General features: G+C 40.6%; 2 protein-coding genes across 3 annotated transcripts in view; both read right to left on the bottom strand.

Moving 5' to 3' along the window:
- Positions 1–2,344: 2,344 nt before the first annotated feature.
- lin52 (lin-52 DREAM MuvB core complex component) lies at positions 2,345–14,468 on the bottom strand. The gene is made up of 6 exons (XM_005742726.1): positions 14,345–14,468; positions 12,237–12,311; positions 12,114–12,151; positions 11,948–12,014; positions 11,675–11,758; positions 2,345–2,731 (listed from the first exon to the last, which is right to left on the bottom strand). The coding sequence occupies exons 1-6, from the start codon at positions 14,361–14,363 to the stop codon at positions 2,676–2,678; spliced, it is 339 nt and encodes a 112-aa protein (XP_005742783.1). The 5' UTR covers positions 14,364–14,468; the 3' UTR covers positions 2,345–2,675.
- Positions 14,469–14,935: 467 nt separating this feature from the next.
- Positions 14,936–17,639, bottom strand: part of pomt2 (protein-O-mannosyltransferase 2) — an 8,311-nt gene continuing 5,607 nt past the window's right edge. Inside the window, exons 14-21 of one of the 2 annotated variants that reach the window (XM_005742723.1) lie at positions 17,475–17,566; positions 17,309–17,385; positions 17,148–17,219; positions 17,016–17,075; positions 16,829–16,934; positions 16,610–16,750; positions 16,230–16,341; positions 14,936–15,642 (exon numbers count right to left, since the gene is read on the bottom strand). In XM_005742723.1, coding sequence (XP_005742780.1) covers positions 15,537–15,642; positions 16,230–16,341; positions 16,610–16,750; positions 16,829–16,934; positions 17,016–17,075; positions 17,148–17,219; positions 17,309–17,385; positions 17,475–17,566 — 766 coding nt within the window. In that variant the 3' untranslated portion in view covers positions 14,936–15,536. The remainder of the gene's footprint in view (positions 15,643–16,229; positions 16,342–16,609; positions 16,751–16,828; positions 16,935–17,015; positions 17,076–17,147; positions 17,220–17,308; positions 17,386–17,474; positions 17,567–17,639) is intronic. The other variant, XM_005742725.1, reaches the window with a different exon arrangement.

Raw genomic sequence — 17,639 nt, 5'->3', positions numbered from 1 at the left:
GAGGAGTGGCCTGCAGAAGGTGAGGCTCTGCTAAAACAGCTGTGAGATTTAAAATGTTAAAAATAAAAAGGCCAATGCAGCGTATTTACGGGAAGCACACACACACACACACACACACACACACACACACACACACACACACACACACACTGGTGAATGGATAAGTCACATGGACTGCCTGTGGCTTTCTTTTGAGGTGTCCAATCTGACTGTTGTCAAACTGTTCAAAAAACAAAACAGAAACGTCTCATGCAAGAGGTGTGGGTGCTCAATCAGTTTGAATGCTCGGTGTTGAAACAAGGTGCAGGCAACTTGATGACAGCGCACATGTAGCGCCGAGTCAGGGAGGGGGGGGGGACGACTACTAAAGCTCAGCCAAAAGCCTCTGCTTTCCCAAAGCACTTCCAGGGCGTGATGTTATGCGATGCCCTCCTCCCCTCTCCTCCTCCTCCGGTATACTGAAAGAGTTTGCAAGCCCCGCAGCTTTCTCATGGCTCCTCCACAATGGCATGTTTGGTAGCTGCCCGTCGGCATTGCTTAATTAGGCGAGGAGTTGATTAATTTGCACTAATTGACAGCTAATTTAAGGACTCGGGGCACATCGGATTGACGTTTGTCGGGGCACAGAGGCTACGTGAGGTCAGGGCAACGCACTGCGGATGGATGGAGTGTTTCTCTTTTTTTCTCTCCCTCCATATGGATGACCAGCTCTGCGGGGACTGACCCGTTTCTCGAAGAGACTGCTTGGCTGGACTGAGGCTATACGGGTGACAGGAAGCCACAGTGCGTACACCATATTGAGGATGTCAGCTCGTTTAACACGTCAGCGCTCAGCAGACTGATCAATGTTCGCCAGTCAGCATCAACAGGTGTCTACATTCAGCCAGTCCCACAGACGGCAGGGGCACTTCAAATGGGCACAGTTGTTGCACTGAATGCATAAATGCGGGAAATGCAGACACACTGACTTTAAAATAATGCACTTTTTTATAATGTGTATAAGTTCTGCAACAGCCTACGATTAGAATCACAACATCGTCAAATGCACTCTGTAGAGCATAAATAAAAGAATGCATAATCTAAGCTTCTGCACTTTAATATGAATAGAATTTGCATGATTTCAACCAATCCCCTCACAAACTATTAACTTGTCCTGTTTTGAAATAACATTATTACACGTTTTTGTGTGGGGGCTTTCACAGATAATATGAAAGTCGTTTTTAATATTTATATCTAGAGGGACTTCACCTTTTAGCAAACTAGGAAGTGTAATGCGCTTTAAAGTTATTGAATGCATTAATAAACGAAGGCCTTCCGAAAAGAGAATAGAGACGATAAAACTGGAAACACTCAGTTTATTTTTTGTGGCTTTAAAATATCTACAAATTATCAGTAAATGTTTTAACTTCATAAAGCCACCGCGTCACAAGTCATTGGTGACACTTGGTGGGATCAGATCTAAATTATTCCGTTTAATCCCTGGTTTTATTTCTAATGTTTCTCAGCACCCGAATGACAAACTCCAGCTTAAGAAGCGTGCACAGGCCTTCAGCTTCTTGAGGCCATAAATAAAGACGTGCTGGGCTTCTTTTCTGTCCACGCTTTGCGTCAGCGGCTCGCCAGACTGCGCGTCCCAGGACACTTCAGTAAGAAACACGGACAAAGCCAAAGTGCTGCATGAATACATATTTTCGGAGGGGTGAGCCAGGGTCCGTGTAGGTCACGAGGGGTGAAGCCAGAGAGGCAATGGCGGCCTCTGTCCGTGTGAATCGGAAAGACGACTGGGGGCTTATTACCGGCCTGGGGAGAAGTGTAACTTGTTGGGAGTGAGCGGCCAGAGCCCCTGCGACATCTCCAGCCGAGAACAGTCCGAGGCATTGTCTTACCTAATTATGGCGGATGGACTTCTTTTTGTTTCCCATTCGGCATGCCTGTCTGATTCTCTTTTTGCCCGGCCGCTAGCTCCGACAACGTTGAAGTGTGCTAATTAGAAAAGAAATGGTCCTAGTAATTATGTCAACTCTTATTAACGGCGATGACAATGAGCAATATTATTTTTACGCAATGTTTTGTGTAGGGGACCCTGCTTCCAATGCTCATTAAAAAGAAAACATGCCCCGATAGCCGAGAAAGTACTCCCACGTCGGAGCTCCTTACATGTCCACAGCAGAGAGGTGCTGCACTCTGTGGAGTGGCAGAGGCATGAAGTTATTGCCCTAATTAAAAGAAGTTGAACAGTCTCTAAAAACTTTTGCATCACTACAGTTGGCTCCTTTGGCTGCAAACGTAATCAAGTCACAGGAGACTTAAATTCTTAAAAAAAAAAAAAGCAAAGATCTTTTCATTTTAATAGTTTATTAAATAATTTCACAAACTGAAAAAAAAGTTTCATGTTCAAAAGTATGAATAATTAGGGAACATTTAATCAAGGTAGATCTACAGAGAGAAATCCAGAGAAAAGCAACAACTTTCAAAAGAAAAAGAAAAAGATTATTTAGAGAACAGCAGTTGTACAGAGGAGTCTGATGAGAAGACATCAGCAATGTTAGTGAGCATTTGGCTCTATTTAATCAGAATGCAGTCCTTGAACTTGACTGTGAATGTCTGAACATGTTCATAGCGTACTGGTGAATGCAACGACTGCAATCACTGTGAAATCCAAACAAAAAGATAAATCACTTCTTGGGCTTCTCCAAGATGTTTAGGAACTTTCCTCTGGTCATTTCTCTGGCTGGAAAACAAGAAAACACATATTTTAGATAAACTACAGCACAGTGTCAGAGACCTTTCAACAGTCTTCTTAGTAAGTTGTTAAAATCAGAAACAAATCAGTCTTGTGCAACACTTGGTTACAGCTCTAACAACTTCAGAAAAGCTTGTTAGTAATGCACAGCATGTATTTAATATCTCCAGTGTCACATCGGGAGGCAATTTATACAAACATCTGTTCATCCAGGACATGAAAATCAACATAAAATTGAGACGTAACTACCAAAGAGTCTTGTGATTACAAAATTGTTGGCTCACTGTAGTGAGGTACAGGTACTTAGACCTATGCATGTATACAAGTATTAATGTGTATGTGATTTAAGAAGCAAAAATGATTACAGGTTATGAACAGTGACAGACACTAACAGAAACATAATACTCATTCAAGTATTAAGATGAATAATTGAGTGAGTGAAGGCTTCATTGTTAGGGTTGCGCAATGAACTTAGTAGTTGCCAGCCTATAAATGTACGGGGCTGTGACAGGTCATCCTCCCCAAGAAATATTACATTATTCAGACAAGATGCACACTGTCCTAAAAAACTATGAGTTGCTAGTTTAGTTAAAACTCTGGATATAACTGTTTTAAATCTGTTGGTTTTCTTCCCTCTTTTCTTATAATTTAACTCTGTGGAAGCTGAAGCTTCAGATGAGAAGAAATTGAAACATAATACACAGTGAGTGCAGCAGCCTCACTTGCTATTAAAATGTTATGTTATTAAGGGGCGGCCAATCAGAAAGAAGGGGAGAATTGAGGAAAGAAGAGAAGAGCCCAGTAAGGAGGATTATTTTCAACTCTGAAAATAGAATAAAATGTGAAAATTTAAAAAAAAGAGCTGGAAAAGAGCATAATAGATCCTTCTATATTGTATCTACAGGAGATGAGTCTTCATCCCGTTTAGATTTTCCATTATAACAGAGTGTAAGCTATTTAATTTGAAATGTGTATAATGAACAGCAATTTTATCACATCCACACACTAATAAAAGACCAACCCTACCAACACACCAACACAGTCGCTTACTGTCACTATAGCACCAGATAAAGAAATGTATTCAAGTGGGATTCAGTGAACAAGGTTTTGCCAGCATCTTGGCACCGAGTCTTGAAACATAATCGTCCCTGCTGAAGATCCTTTATTAAAATGGCTTTCTCTGGGAGACCAATCATTGCTGAGGCTTTTCTATCAAAGACAAACCCGAGTGTGAATATAGAGACTACAGACAGTTTCCTGCAGCATCATCATAAACCCCAGAGGCAGCTTCTTGGTACAGTAATTACTCTACTCGAGATAAGAAGACGATCAGCCTCTCTGCTTCAACTACAGATTTTAAAAAGCACAAAGCTTAGATCGCCTTCTTTACTGTTACAAATGTTGTACATCAGACAAATAAATGATGACAGAGCAGCAGACAGCACTTATTTTAAATGGGCTTTAAGCACAAAGTCGCCCACCTTCATAACGCCTGTTTGCTGTCTGCGTGTGCTGGTGCAGAGGGGCCCCGCCTCCTCTGCCCAATGTGGCTAATGAAAAAGCCAGGGCAGTTAGTAATTTAGATGAGTTGCCCAGGGTGGAATGATAATGGTGCATCTGGGCGTGGGGGCCATGTCACCTTGAGGTGTCCATCATTAGGTTGAAGATGATGCTAACTGGAATGGGATGGGTTCATTTTCCAATTTTCCATCTCTTCAAATCACCCTAAACGGAGTCATCAACGGACCTCTGGCCACACATAGGATTCTTTAGATTGAAGTGAAGCCATCAAAATTAGGCAAGGGAAAGCAATTACACTGGGATGACCCTTAAACTGGCAGAAAGATGGTGTCACTATTATTTGAAGCAGCATCAGAAGGAACGGTAAAAGGGCAGCAGTTAATATTTGCATTTTTAACATGAAATGCTTCTCTCCTTCTTATTATCAATTTCTCCAACCCGTGACGAGCTCAACCTGTAAAACAGATCAAAGATAGCAGTGCCTCTCTTGAGATTACGCGCCCTGCTGAATGTCTCATTAATTACGGTTCACTTCAGCCTCCCCTTTCTCAGATAGAAACTCAAATATCTAATATCATAACATTAAAGACATTAAATTAAAGTTATGAAATAGTAATGTGGGATTTATTTTCATAAAACGAGAAGTGCTGGCAGCGTGCGGGGCTCTGTGTGTTAGTGATAAAGTTTTTAAAAAATGCAAAGCGAGAACAAACTGTAAATATACTGTTACTGTCTGCAGACAGACCACAGGCTCTGTCCAGCTGAAACTGAAAGTACCTCAACCTAAAAGATAACAAAAGCCAGTATGTTTGAAAAAAGTTAACATCTGAGAATATCCACAAAAACTGTCTGTATTTTTTTTCTTTTTATTTCTCTGTCGTTTTTTCTCTTATTTTTGGTTCCAAACAGCTTAACACTCCTCATATGTTTTAACAATGCAGTAGCCCAAGCAGTTTCATAAAAATCCTCTATTAAAACAAGTTCTAAAAGTATGTTTAAGACTTTAGTTGAAGCTTTTTGCATCTGCAGTATAAAACAAGAGAGCTACTACTACTATTGCTATTATTTTAAAGGATTTGGCTCTTTTGCATGAGCAATGTTACTCTGCAATTCCACTGAAAATTTACAGCACTGTTACAGCTGCAGCCTCCAGCATGTTTCTGTAATATACTCATGTACAGAATTTTTATAAATGCTCAGAGATATGACAACTACAATGTACAGAAAAAACAGCAACGTAGTAGAGTCTATGGCCTTAAATGTGGTGCAGCATTCTGCTGTTCATGCAACAGGGATAATAAAAATTATGCCTATTTGTGGAGTGATGATATATTCAAGTAAAGTACAAAATCTCTCAGTCACACAGTTCAATTCAATTTTATTTTTTAGCGCCAACATACAACAAGAGTGACCTGAAACGACTTTATATTGTTTGGTAATGACATTACAATATTAGAGAGTAAACTCCAACAATCAGATATAAGCGAGCACTTGGTGACAGTGAGAAGGAAGAACTCCCTTTTAACAGGAAGAGACCTCCATCAGAACAAGGTTCAGGACAGAGCAGCCAGATGCCATGACTGGTTGGGGTTTGAGGGGAAAGACAAGACAAAAACTATTGCAAGGGAAGATATATGTTAACAGCTGTCTGCAGTGGTTATCTAGTTAGTGCACAATAATCACACTTTTTATTGCAGGACTGAGTAGACTAGACATAAATAAAATTTTGAAGACCGCCTTTGTCTTCTCCCATTCAGACTGCATTTGCACGTCAATGGCTGTGTCCCAATTCAGGCTCTGCAGCCTTAAAGGCCGCATTTTAAGGCCGATTATGTCACAGCGACGCGACGAAGGCTGTCCCAATTCAAGGGCTGCTCGAAATGCGGCCCTCAAATGCGTCCTTCATTTCCCTGAATTTTAAGGATGTGGCGGTGTAGACTTCGTGGCCCAACGTATCCCAGAATGCATAGCGCGGCGCTGGGTGTGGATAATTTTGCCGGAAAAAAACAGCGGATGAGGGGCGCCTGAAGAGTAAAGTTTAAGTAAGTGCTGAATATTATGTCACTTATTTATGTGCAAATGTTTAATAACGAAGAACATTAAAACATTCCTGTTGGCCACATGTCGGCAAAGTTATGTGACATTAGTGACGTTTGTGCTAACTTGGTTTTAAAGCCTTTACTTTAAAATACACGCCGTCCAATAGCTGAGCTTAATCTTACAGAGAATGATCAAAGCTCATGTAGGAACAAACAAATGAACAAAAGATTTTCTCCTTCATTTCTGTCAAACACAGCTGTATGACACATTTCCAGCTGTTAGTATCATGGTTGCTAGGCAACCTGGGCAGCGCAACGGAGGCTAGAGCGTCCCATTTCACAAGCCTCGCACTTCCGGCCTTAGCGGTCTTTGAGTACGCGGCCCTTGTGGATCGTTGAGGCTGCGTACTTTAAGGCTGCAGATCCTGAATTGGGATCCAGCCTGTGTTTTCTACTTCGTATCCATGTTCTCTTTTCCCTGTAACTCATTTTGGATTTGAGCCCAGCATCCATGTTTACAAAGTATAGACGGACCAAAGTGGTACCCTCACAACCCAAAAATCACACATAGATTGTCATATACTGTAAACACACTCAGACGAAATTATGTATCTCAGATAAAATGTAACAATAAGTGGTTGATCTTAATTACAATGTTTATTTTGCTGGATCTGTCTTTTCGAGATTTTCTATGACTGATCAAAAGAGACTCCAATAGCTGTTCATTTTTGGAAAATAAACAAAAGAGCATTACTACAGAAAACCTGACTCACTCAAAAGCTTGCTGACCAACGCACACAAACACATTCACACAGGCTTTGTCATACACCCGAAGAGATCAGATCAATACTGATTAGGGAGACTTAGAGATTTGTTTAGTTGATTAGAAAGGTCAATCACTAATTTTGCACTAAGTTAATCAGCATCTTGTTACGACTACCATCCATACTAAATGGCACCTTATGGATTCTGCAGGCCATCGCCTTGTCCTGTTGATTTGTTACCATCTAATTATCATTTAGCCCTAATGGCCACAGATTCCATCATCATATGTTATGGTAGGTTATCAAACACAGCCACAACATACAGTATATGTCAATTTTACCTAAATTAAACATTCCCCTTGGCTTGATTTGCAAATTTAAAAAAAAAAAAGAAATTGTACCTTATCAGCCCCATACCCTCTGGATGTGGATTTTGGCTCTGATTTGGTCCACTGAAACAATGGAGATTAACCTATATCTGCAAGCGGCTAAGTATGCCAGGAAATATGCCCTCTGAAGTATCAGAGCCTGCACTGTTGCAACCCAAATGTTGCTGCAATTTTCTGCTCCACACTGGTAAATCATCCTCACTTGCCAAATCCCATGTGGATGAAAGGAAAATGCAGAGGAAACGCAGTGGTGTAACATCTCACTTTCCTCTCATTTACAAGTGATCTGCGTGCCATTGTAACAGCCCCCCTCCTACCAATCCCCTGTGTATAAAATGAGAGTAATCATCACTTTGCCCAACCCAAATCCCCCCCCCCCACCACCACCCAAATGACATGCTCCCAGTGAGCTCCCAGATGCCTGTTAGAAGCCAGGACCGATGACCACCTGGGTTAACTGAAGTCGCAGACCCCAAGTGTGACGGACCCGATTCACTTTCATTAAGCGTTAAGAGGACTTATCTGACCCTCAATGACCATCGCCGAGAGGTGCTCAGCTATTGCGGGGTGTAAGCTTTATTTAATGGATTTAACATCCACTTTCACTGCCCTTGTCCCCAGGGATGAGGGAGACACAGAGGAAATGACACACACAAACACTCAAAGCATGGAAGGACTTGGAGGCACACATATTCATCCAACGCACCCGCCTTGCTACACATACACCTGACGCTCATGTTTGTGTTCAAAATTCAATTACCCACTTATTGATACTTCACAGGGATATTTAAGATGCAGACACGAGCTGTGATTTCCCAGGGGAGCCACTGGTTCCTCTTTATGTCCCAACCGAGAGAGGCCCACCCCTCCTCCTCCTCCAATGCATTTTCGCCCGGCTGACACACACACACACACATCCACACACCAAAACAAACACATCTGCACCTCCCAACCCCTGCCCCAGCCTATGCCTGTTCAAGAGGTGTCCTTATTAATAGGCAATCAGTCAAAAATCATTCATTATAAAGCCTAAAAGGTTTTACACCCGCACTATGATTAGCTGGGAAAGAAAATCCAATGAATTCCTAATGCCTTTATGGAAATGAGGTGTCATTTCCGATCTGCTCAGGGAGGCAGCAGCAGGCAGGCAGGACTGAGGAGCAGTGAGTATGTGTGTTTGTGTGTTAGCTCTGCCTCTCTCACACAGCCCCAACACTGATTCTTGTATAAGATATGACGAAGCTCTGTCAGATACAGCTGCAACATGCTTACCATGGAAGGAGATGCTCATGTCAGCCTTTTGCAATATGTCTGTTGAACTACTTAAGAGTTTTCAAGATGATGAATGATGACGTGTATAATTATTAGTGCTAGTTATGAAATAAAACCCATCCATATTTTAGCAATGCCTGTGCGGGAGCCAATTTCAGAAAGCTAATAACAGAAAGCCTACAGGTACTAAGTGCTTAAGATGATTAAGAAGGTAAGAATTGAACCATCCTAGATGCTTATTTTACTTTCAGCACACATGAGGTGCCACTGTGAATGAGATGCACCACAACGCTGCCATTCATTCTAACTATGAGACCAAAGAAAAGCAGGGGACAGGTAAAAAGGCTAGCACAGGGAACTAGCAGAGGTTAGGAGGAGGAGGAAGAGTGGTAGCGGTGGTGGGGAGGTATCCTCTGTTCCTCATTCAGCTGTTGTCAGCTGAGGTACTTCATAACCACCCGCCCTGCGGTCAGCCCGCCCTGATGGATTGATGGAGGCACATTAGCACTAGTGGGGCCCAGTGAATGCAATCATATTCAGCAGCGGCATGCTTCTAATAGGCCGGAGATTGATCCTAAGGGTGTGGAGGAGGTGGTGGTGGATGAAGCCCCATTAGGAGCTGTCAAAGCAGGGTGACCTTCAGTCTCACCTTCACACAAGAAGATGCAACAGAGTTGGCCGGGGTATGTGCTGGGTGGCATCATGGCAGGAGAGAGGTAACGCAGGGTGCAACAGAAGCCACGACATATGATTGCACACCCAGAAGGCAACGAGTCACGTCGTTTTTCTTTTTTTGGAATTGAATTAAGTGATATTTTTCCTTACAATTTTTATAACAATGTGGAGATGACAAAATTATTTTGATTAGTTCTAGCGCCTGGCAAAATTTTGAGGGAGGAAAATATAGTTAGGGTTAACTTTAAAACTTTAAAAGGGTGCATGTTCTGAATATATTATAGTAACCACTGCTGAGAAACATCTGATGTCACTGTTATAAGTTCATGAAAACACTCAACAACCACAACAACAACAAATTTTCTGTTGTTCTGTGTAATATGAATCTTCAATAACAACAACTAATGACACATTCTAGGGAAGACATGTTAAACGGCAGTCAGTTGAGGCCACAAGTGTGAGAGTGCAAAATCCCACCAGCTCCAGCAGCCGTGTTACCAGTCGTCTCAGTAGCTGAGGCCCTTCAGTGCATCCCAAAGGAACACTCAGCTTTCAATTACCTCCAATAACAGCACTTATCAGAGTCCTCAGCTTTCCCTCGAGACCACAGGCTTGATGCCCACGCTCAGTGGCCCACGACAGGGGTATTCATCATGGGGCGGAGTAACAGATGGGGCCTGAGGAATAGGCACGCGCCAAACCCTCTGGGACTAACTGGGCCAGCATCACACAGCCCTTTTTTTGGGTTGCTTGTGGGAGGAGGGTGTGTCCTTATCCCCCTCATATCCATGTTACATACATATGTACAAATATTAGAAAAAGCAAAAACCTACACTAATTCTGCTTAAGCGCATTCTAGGAAAAGGGAAATTTCTGGTTCAAATCTCCTTTCTCACTGCAGTATGGTGGGCGGGTTTTCACTACTTGATTGTGCTCTGCCATTAACCAGCTCCAACTTTAATGGTCCACATGTTGAAGGGGGGAGGGCAGTAAATCCTGTCCTCTGCCCTCGCTCTGCCATGCCTCTGCGGAGTATGTTTACGGGTACTGAAGAGTGCACAAACATGATGAAAAAGTAGCTGAGATTTACAAGGCCTCCCCTGACAGCCCGGAAAAGGAGAAAATTAAACCAGAGAGCATTAAACAGGCACCGATTACAGGGCTGCTCTGACACCAATAATAACCGTCATTGCGTCCCGTCATCCCGGGGTACATGACATGATTGCAAAGCCTGCAGTCCTGCACCTATGACAGCTAACATCTTTATACCAGCCAGATTACATGCTAGGCAAAGGCTGGGAGATCAGACATTTTTCAACTAAATAGATTTTAAAGTTATGGCTTATGCAACTAAAGCACAGGCACCCTGTTAATATTTATGTACCGACAGACATTTGTAGATGAGAGCATTGTAGCAAATCTTTGCCATTAAAATCACTCAACCATCTAAAAATCTCACATTGTTAGACAGTTGAACATGTGCTGCTTTCAAATTTTTATCAAAGCCTATCCATATTATTTTTTGCATTATTTGGCTCAGATTGTCTTTATTGACTCTTACAAAGTACTGCACTTCTAGTGTAATTGAGCCAAAATCTGACCATTTTGCCCTTAGGTGGTAATTTAATTGAGTTAGCAAACTTTCCATGTATATTTGTAAACATAAAAAAATGCTAAGGTTGTATTGCCATGACAGGGGTATATCACAGTTTTTCACCACTTGCATGCTTCTAAACTGGAAAAATTAAAACCGATTTTTCTCTTCGGGAAATATGAGCACTTAGCTACATCTCTCTAATCCACACTCCACAAGGATTATGACAATGGTGGCACTGGGGGAATGGATTAAAAATAGATTTTGCATCCATCAAATGCTTAGGCATTTGTCTCCTCTGGGCATACTTTTCTTTCTTACCATTCAAGTTTACCAATATTACCCTAAATACGGTATTTAAGGCGTTGAGGTCAACATGCTTGCTGTTAGACACAAGCTTTGGGAGTTGAAGTTACATTTTCTTTTTTTTTTCTGTCTTTGGACAAAAGCATACAGGCCCACGTGAACTTAAATCTATTAGGATTTTTCAGTGTTATGATTCTTAAAGATGCTGGGAAGTTACTTCTTCCAGACAGAGAAGCAAAACCCAAGAGAGGCCTATGAGCACCATCTAGTGGTAACATGTGACCACATCCTTTTTGCACTCTCAGTGATTTTAAAGGTTTAAAGGCTGGATTATCTGTACACTGGCATGTGTGTGCTGTTTGTGTACTTACACTCCTCTAAGCCCAGTTGGTATGCTAGATTCTGAAGTCCTTTGACCTTCTCCATCAGGTTGGCTGTGGTCAGGCTACCCAGCTCTACAGAAGGATAACAAGACCCATAATAAAAGCGCTAACCTAACTTCAGCAAAATGTTAACCATTTTGACAGGATTATATATTAAGTCTGCCTCTGTCCACCAGTCTTTCTGTTTAACACCAACTGTAACAAGTAAATTGAAAAATCTGTCTGGAAAAAAACCCCATAATTTTAGCTATTTGGACCAACCTTTCAACATTTCAATATCCTCACTCTCCAGATCTGACATCCATTTTGGAGGTGAATTGCAGATGGGCTGTGATAAAGAGTTACAGATCACACATCATGAAGTGTGACAAGCCTATTTATGTTTCTAATGTGTAACTCAAACTCAGCCATATTAAATCTAACTCACAGTTTTACAAGATGCAGCAAATTCTGCGACTCCAGGTACTGTATGAGAGATCAGAGAATAATAAAGTTTATGCATAATAAAAGCTACGGTAACCAGTCACATAGGAGCAGGAGATAAACTTACACTGCTCTGGCCACAAGTCTGGTGATGCTCTATCCAACTTCTCAAAACTCAGCAATGACGACTCAAAATCATCACCTATCAAGACAAAGAAAACAAATTAGAGCCAGTAGATTTATGTTCCTACTGTAACCACGAGGGACGAACTGTGGGCGACGAATACAAGAATGACATTGTGGATGCAAGTGGCAAAATGATGCTTCAGTGTTTCCTTAGAGCTAATATTCCTCTGCATCAGAAGGAGCCATCTCAGGCATCTGACGAGCTAGGCACTAAATAGATGGATGGATTTTTACAGAGTAAAAACATCTTTATATATATATATTAAAAAAAATCCCTGGGTATCTTTCACCCAGTGACAGTTGTGATAGGGTCCATTCTCCCTGCAACACTGAATAATCCTGAATAAGTGGTTTTTAGATACTTGTTCAACTGTAGCCAGCAGGGTTTAAGTGTCTCTGTTATGAGGAGGGAATTTTGTCAGCATGATTCGGGTTCACTTGTTCAGAAAAACATGGGTCTCCTAAAATCAATACATAGCTGTGTTTAATTATCACCTTTATCATATAATTAAAAACAATTCTATTTTGATTATAGAATAACAATGGTCCCATCTATATCAGATTCTATGGTACTCACAGTCACTAAACCTTATTTTGGACTGATAAGTCACAAGGCGCTCCATTAAAAAATAACAGATAAGGATCTATGTTTAGCAAGAATGGTGTTTCAGTGAAATTACAGGGATGTAATAGCCTTAAGAATTAACATAGAATTAAGTTGTCTATGTATAGTTACAGCATGTCACAATTATATAAAAAGTGGAAAATGCTGGGCTGTTTACCAGCTTTCCAACAATGTATTTCACAAACTTTCACAAACACTGATTGACTGTGCACCATTATCTGCTCAGCAGTAACATGACCTGCACACAGTAGTGACAATACAGGCAGAAAATTGGGTCAGAGCCAATCTGTTGGGCAAATTGTGTGATAACACCTTATTTTAACAGCCTTGGGCATCTTCTTCCATGTTTAATGTCATGTACAGTACAATGCAAAAGTCTTGAGCCACCCATCATTTCTTTGCATTTTCCTTCCACTGAGCCAGACTTTGACCAGTGTTGGCTAGTAGTTTTTCTTTGGCCATTTGTTACTTTCCCCCCTATTTTCCACCTTATGATTAATAGCTGACCATTTTCAGAGGATTGTTTGTCAAACCACTTAACACCGATTTATGAATTCATTCAAGCATACAAAAGCACTAAACTCAAGAGGTATTTGTTACTAGCAGCCAATTGCAAAACATAATTTTCTCTAATTTCTTCAGTTGAATCTACAAAGAAATGGCAAATATAACACGGACTGAAAATGTAAAATAGCATTTCGCACATCAAGGAACCCAAAGAGCTATTACCCCCAAACCTGGCATATTTACAGAATGCAATGTGCATCTGAGGAAAATGTCAAAGTATGTCAAATTACACAAAGACTAGATTGGATGGATTGCAATGTTAAATTTTGGGTCAAATTACTCTCAATTTGTATGGATGAAATCACGAGAGAGGTACAACAGTGAGTGTCTACAGTCATCTGTAAAACACACGGTGCTTTACTGTTAAACATACAAGATGATCAATTTCAAGTACACAGCTTCCAGTAATAAGAATAACGAGATGTACAACACAGAAAAAAAACGTTGGGAAAAAAAAGAAGAAGAAAGCAATACAACCAAAACAAAAACACTACACTTGTTATGAAACTGGTCTAAGGAGGGATGATTTAACCTGTTAGTAGTACAGCAGTAACTAACAGCTAATATTTTAGCTAGCAGGATGCACAGCTTCAGCTCTGAGTCAGACTACACGAACGAATTCAAGCTTGCTACCCGCTCTTCTTCCCCATTTACTGGACCGAACACCGGGGCTAGTGAGGGCTTTAGCCAACGGAAAAACATGTCCAAACAGCAAAAATACGGCACTAACATGCGTATTCTGTCGTCTGTGGGTCTTCAAATAAAACAGGATTATAGTTCTTAACGGTTTAATGTGCTTAAAGATCTCAATTTTACATTTTATACACAGCGTCGCAGGGTAAAGAATTAGAATTTACCTCCATTTGGAGACGCCATCTTCACAATAATCACGTGATAAACGACAGCCAATGGCAGCGGCAGCAGCAGCTCTGACAAGTGTATGTGGTGTACTTCAGAAACACGCCACCAGGCGGCCCGCCGGTTTATTGTTATATCCAGCATTAAGTTCAAGTCAGAAAAAAATACAACGAACATTAAGTAACTGACGGTTATATTTGGGTCGGGGTGACTTCGGTTCCTACATTTAAACTAACAATATAACTTTGGGGGAGCACAGGAATATGTTTATACACCTGCAACCAAAGCAATGTATTATATTATATGTAATTATTTTCAAGGGGACCAATATCAAGTTGTTGCAGTGTTACTTTTTATGTTTTTACATGGATATTACTGGAATGATCTTTTGAACTCTATGACTTTTATCAGATTTCTAAACATTTCTGAGCTTTTGGGGATATCTCAAGTAGTCAATCATATTTTAATTATCAACACTGAAAATACCATGTCTAGTAAAGACATGCTTCATGTTATTGTACAGAACATAAAAACTATTTAAAGGTTTCCTTCAACTTCAAAAATGTAGAAAACTTTACATGTATAGATACAGAATGCAGTATCACTGTTTATTGATCACATTAAAATGTAAACAGAGTAATAGTCTTACATAGTATAAAAATAGTGTGTAACACACAGCACTAATGGCTAAATACAGTACCAAAATACTAAGTAATGAGTAAAATCAGAAAATCCCTAATCAAAATACAGTCTAATAGTTTCTAACTGTACAAAATTTAAAAACGAAAATCAGGGAGATGTAGCATTTAAACCTTTAAAACTTACTTTTTAGAAACTTTTTCCTTTCAGGCACTTTAGCTTATTCTTTTGAATTACAGTACACGTTAAATCTAGGAACAGAAGTTGTGATGTTAGTTAAGGCCTCTCAGAGACAAAGTTAAGATTCCCACTTACACCACAATCGGGCTTTCACGTTGCATTGAGTTAGGTCTGCCTTAACAAGCATTCTTCATGCATGATAGACAACGTCAGGTGCAAATGCTGTGACACAAATACTAAGACACGTAGAATTTCAGTCAGTACCTTTTAAGAATCACTTCTTTGTGCAAACACTACTCTGTCAGTTTTAAGTCCCTTATACTCAGAACAGGTGCAAGTCACATCATTAGTGTCATCTTCCTGCAAAGCAGACTAGAACTCCCAGGAGTCCATCCACTTCAGATCAGCCATGGCGCTGCCCGGCTCGTGTGCTAGTGGACCCGTCATGCCATAGGACAGCGGATGAAACAGGTAGAAACTGACAGACAGTGAATGGATCACAGTCAGTTACACTAAGTAGATGAAATACTTCCATTCTTGTGCTAAAATGGGCTATGAGATCTAAAGTCACAGCAGCAAGAAGTTCAGTGTAATTATTCTTTTAATATTTAGTAAGAATTAGCAGAGAAGCTTCTTTCTGAGAGCCAGATGAGAAGGTTGTAATCCTATTAGAATATCTGTATGATAGTCCATCCAAACTTGAAAACTGTATTACATCTACATGATATACATGACAATATATAGCATATTAAGAGCACCTGCTTCCTTTAACTTAAATGATTTATCAATCATGATGGACTGTAGGTATTAATCTTGTCATTAACTCTCAACAAAACAATAACAATCCTTTAATAATCCATAATCTTTTCATCCACAGCAAACAGTCTGCTACAAGAACTTCATGGCTAATTAAACCATTAGGACCATCAAGAGCATCAATCAAAGTATAAAACAATAGTTGGACTATCATAAGGAACTACATTATGTAGCAGATACCTCACAGTACTGATAGGCGGTTTCTGACAGTGTTAAGAACAAGCTGATTCTTCATAGTACTCAGCTCACCTGTAAAGAATACTAAACAGAAGCAGCAGCTGCCCAGCTCGCTGGAACCAATAGGAATAAGGTGGGTGGAGTAGAAGGTCAGCACTTCTGAAAAGGATGTCTAACGTCAGTCCTGGAGGAAAAAAACCACAATAATTTAACCAAAATTGCAAAAACTGTCTGTCAAGTATGCAAAACTGAGATAACTGTGTCCTAAACACTGTTGACTCTAATGCAAGCCATTAAGTGAAGTAAGCTGTAAGTGAAGTATTGGCGACACTTTCACCCACCAAACCTGCTGAAAAAAGGTTCTTATGTGTGGCTTCTACTTCACTTCTGTACCCCTGCACTCCCCTCTACACGTTATAGTTGGAATACAGAAGTCCAGCACAGTTTGGTACCTGTTAACATGCTGCTGAAGAGCATTGCAGGGAAGTAGTGGTGAAAGTAGAGGATACGACCCATGGTAAAAAAAGGTGCATAATGCAGGAGCCAACCGAGCATCAGCAGTCCACCTCCTCTCACAAGCACAAGAGAATGCTCTGAATCACAGGACAATAACGCTTTATTTAAAGTCACTATGCAAACACATACTGTTAAGGCACCATTATTTACCATACCTATTCTTTGTTGGCCCAGTGAAAAACCTCTTTGGGTGGCTATGGAAGCCACCGCCACCATGGTGAGATACAACCCCAAACTGGCCAGATTTATCCACCACACCACCTGAAAACCATTTTCACCATGAGGACACTGATCTGCTGGTTAAATGAGATTGTAAGCATGAAAACTTAAAAACAAACTTACAGGGTTCCCCAGCAGGTAAACGCGGTACTCTGTTGCATTTACTCCTGAAAACCTCAAGCCCTTCACGGAAAGAAATGACATGAAGTTAAAAGATATTAAAAAAATAATTTTAGTTATTTATATTTAAAGTACCTGGTAGTTGATTGGCCAGTGCCAAGGTTTGGAATTCATCTCATTGTCTTTGGGTTTTAAGCCACTATTTCCCTAAAAGACAATAAAATAAAATGAAAAGAAATGAAGATGCACTTTCTTTTAAAGCAGATGAGCTGATTTATTCTCTTATTATTACTTACTCTAAACATAACAATATGGGACTCCAGTAAGATTTCCAGAAAATTGGGCTTCAGCACAGACAGACTAATGTTGGGTACTGCCAGAACACACAATACACAACATGTTAGCTGCTGTCTGACATCAAGAAGTGCAAACACAAAATAGGAATGAATGAATTGATCATACATTTTGGATTAATATGGTCCTCAATGTTCCACTGAGAGCTTGGGGTCTCCTTCAAGTAGGGACTACAGGTCACCTCTATTTGTTCCCAGCCCCTAAACAGAAACAACACTTTTAGTGCGTTTTGATCGGTTGTGTACAAAGTCATCTCAAATTTAAAAGTATGCT

This window comes from Pundamilia nyererei, unplaced genomic scaffold (assembly GCF_000239375.1).
Source record: "Pundamilia nyererei isolate P.nyererei 1_Seehausen unplaced genomic scaffold, PunNye1.0 scaffold00123, whole genome shotgun sequence".
In the NCBI taxonomy this organism is placed as follows: domain Eukaryota; kingdom Metazoa; phylum Chordata; class Actinopteri; order Cichliformes; family Cichlidae; genus Pundamilia; species Pundamilia nyererei.
This window is presented reverse-complemented; position numbering and strand designations above follow the sequence as displayed.

Bases quoted from the DNA above. Each gene is read 5' to 3' on its own strand.
- lin52 (XM_005742726.1), bottom strand. The intron at 12,152-12,236 runs GTAAGTTTATCT...TCTCTCATACAG, and splicing joins AGACTTGTGGCCAGAGCAGT to TACCTGGAGTCGCAGAATTT. The intron at 11,759-11,947 runs GTTGGTCCAAAT...ATCCTTCTGTAG, and splicing joins GGATATTGAAATGTTGAAAG to AGCTGGGTAGCCTGACCACA.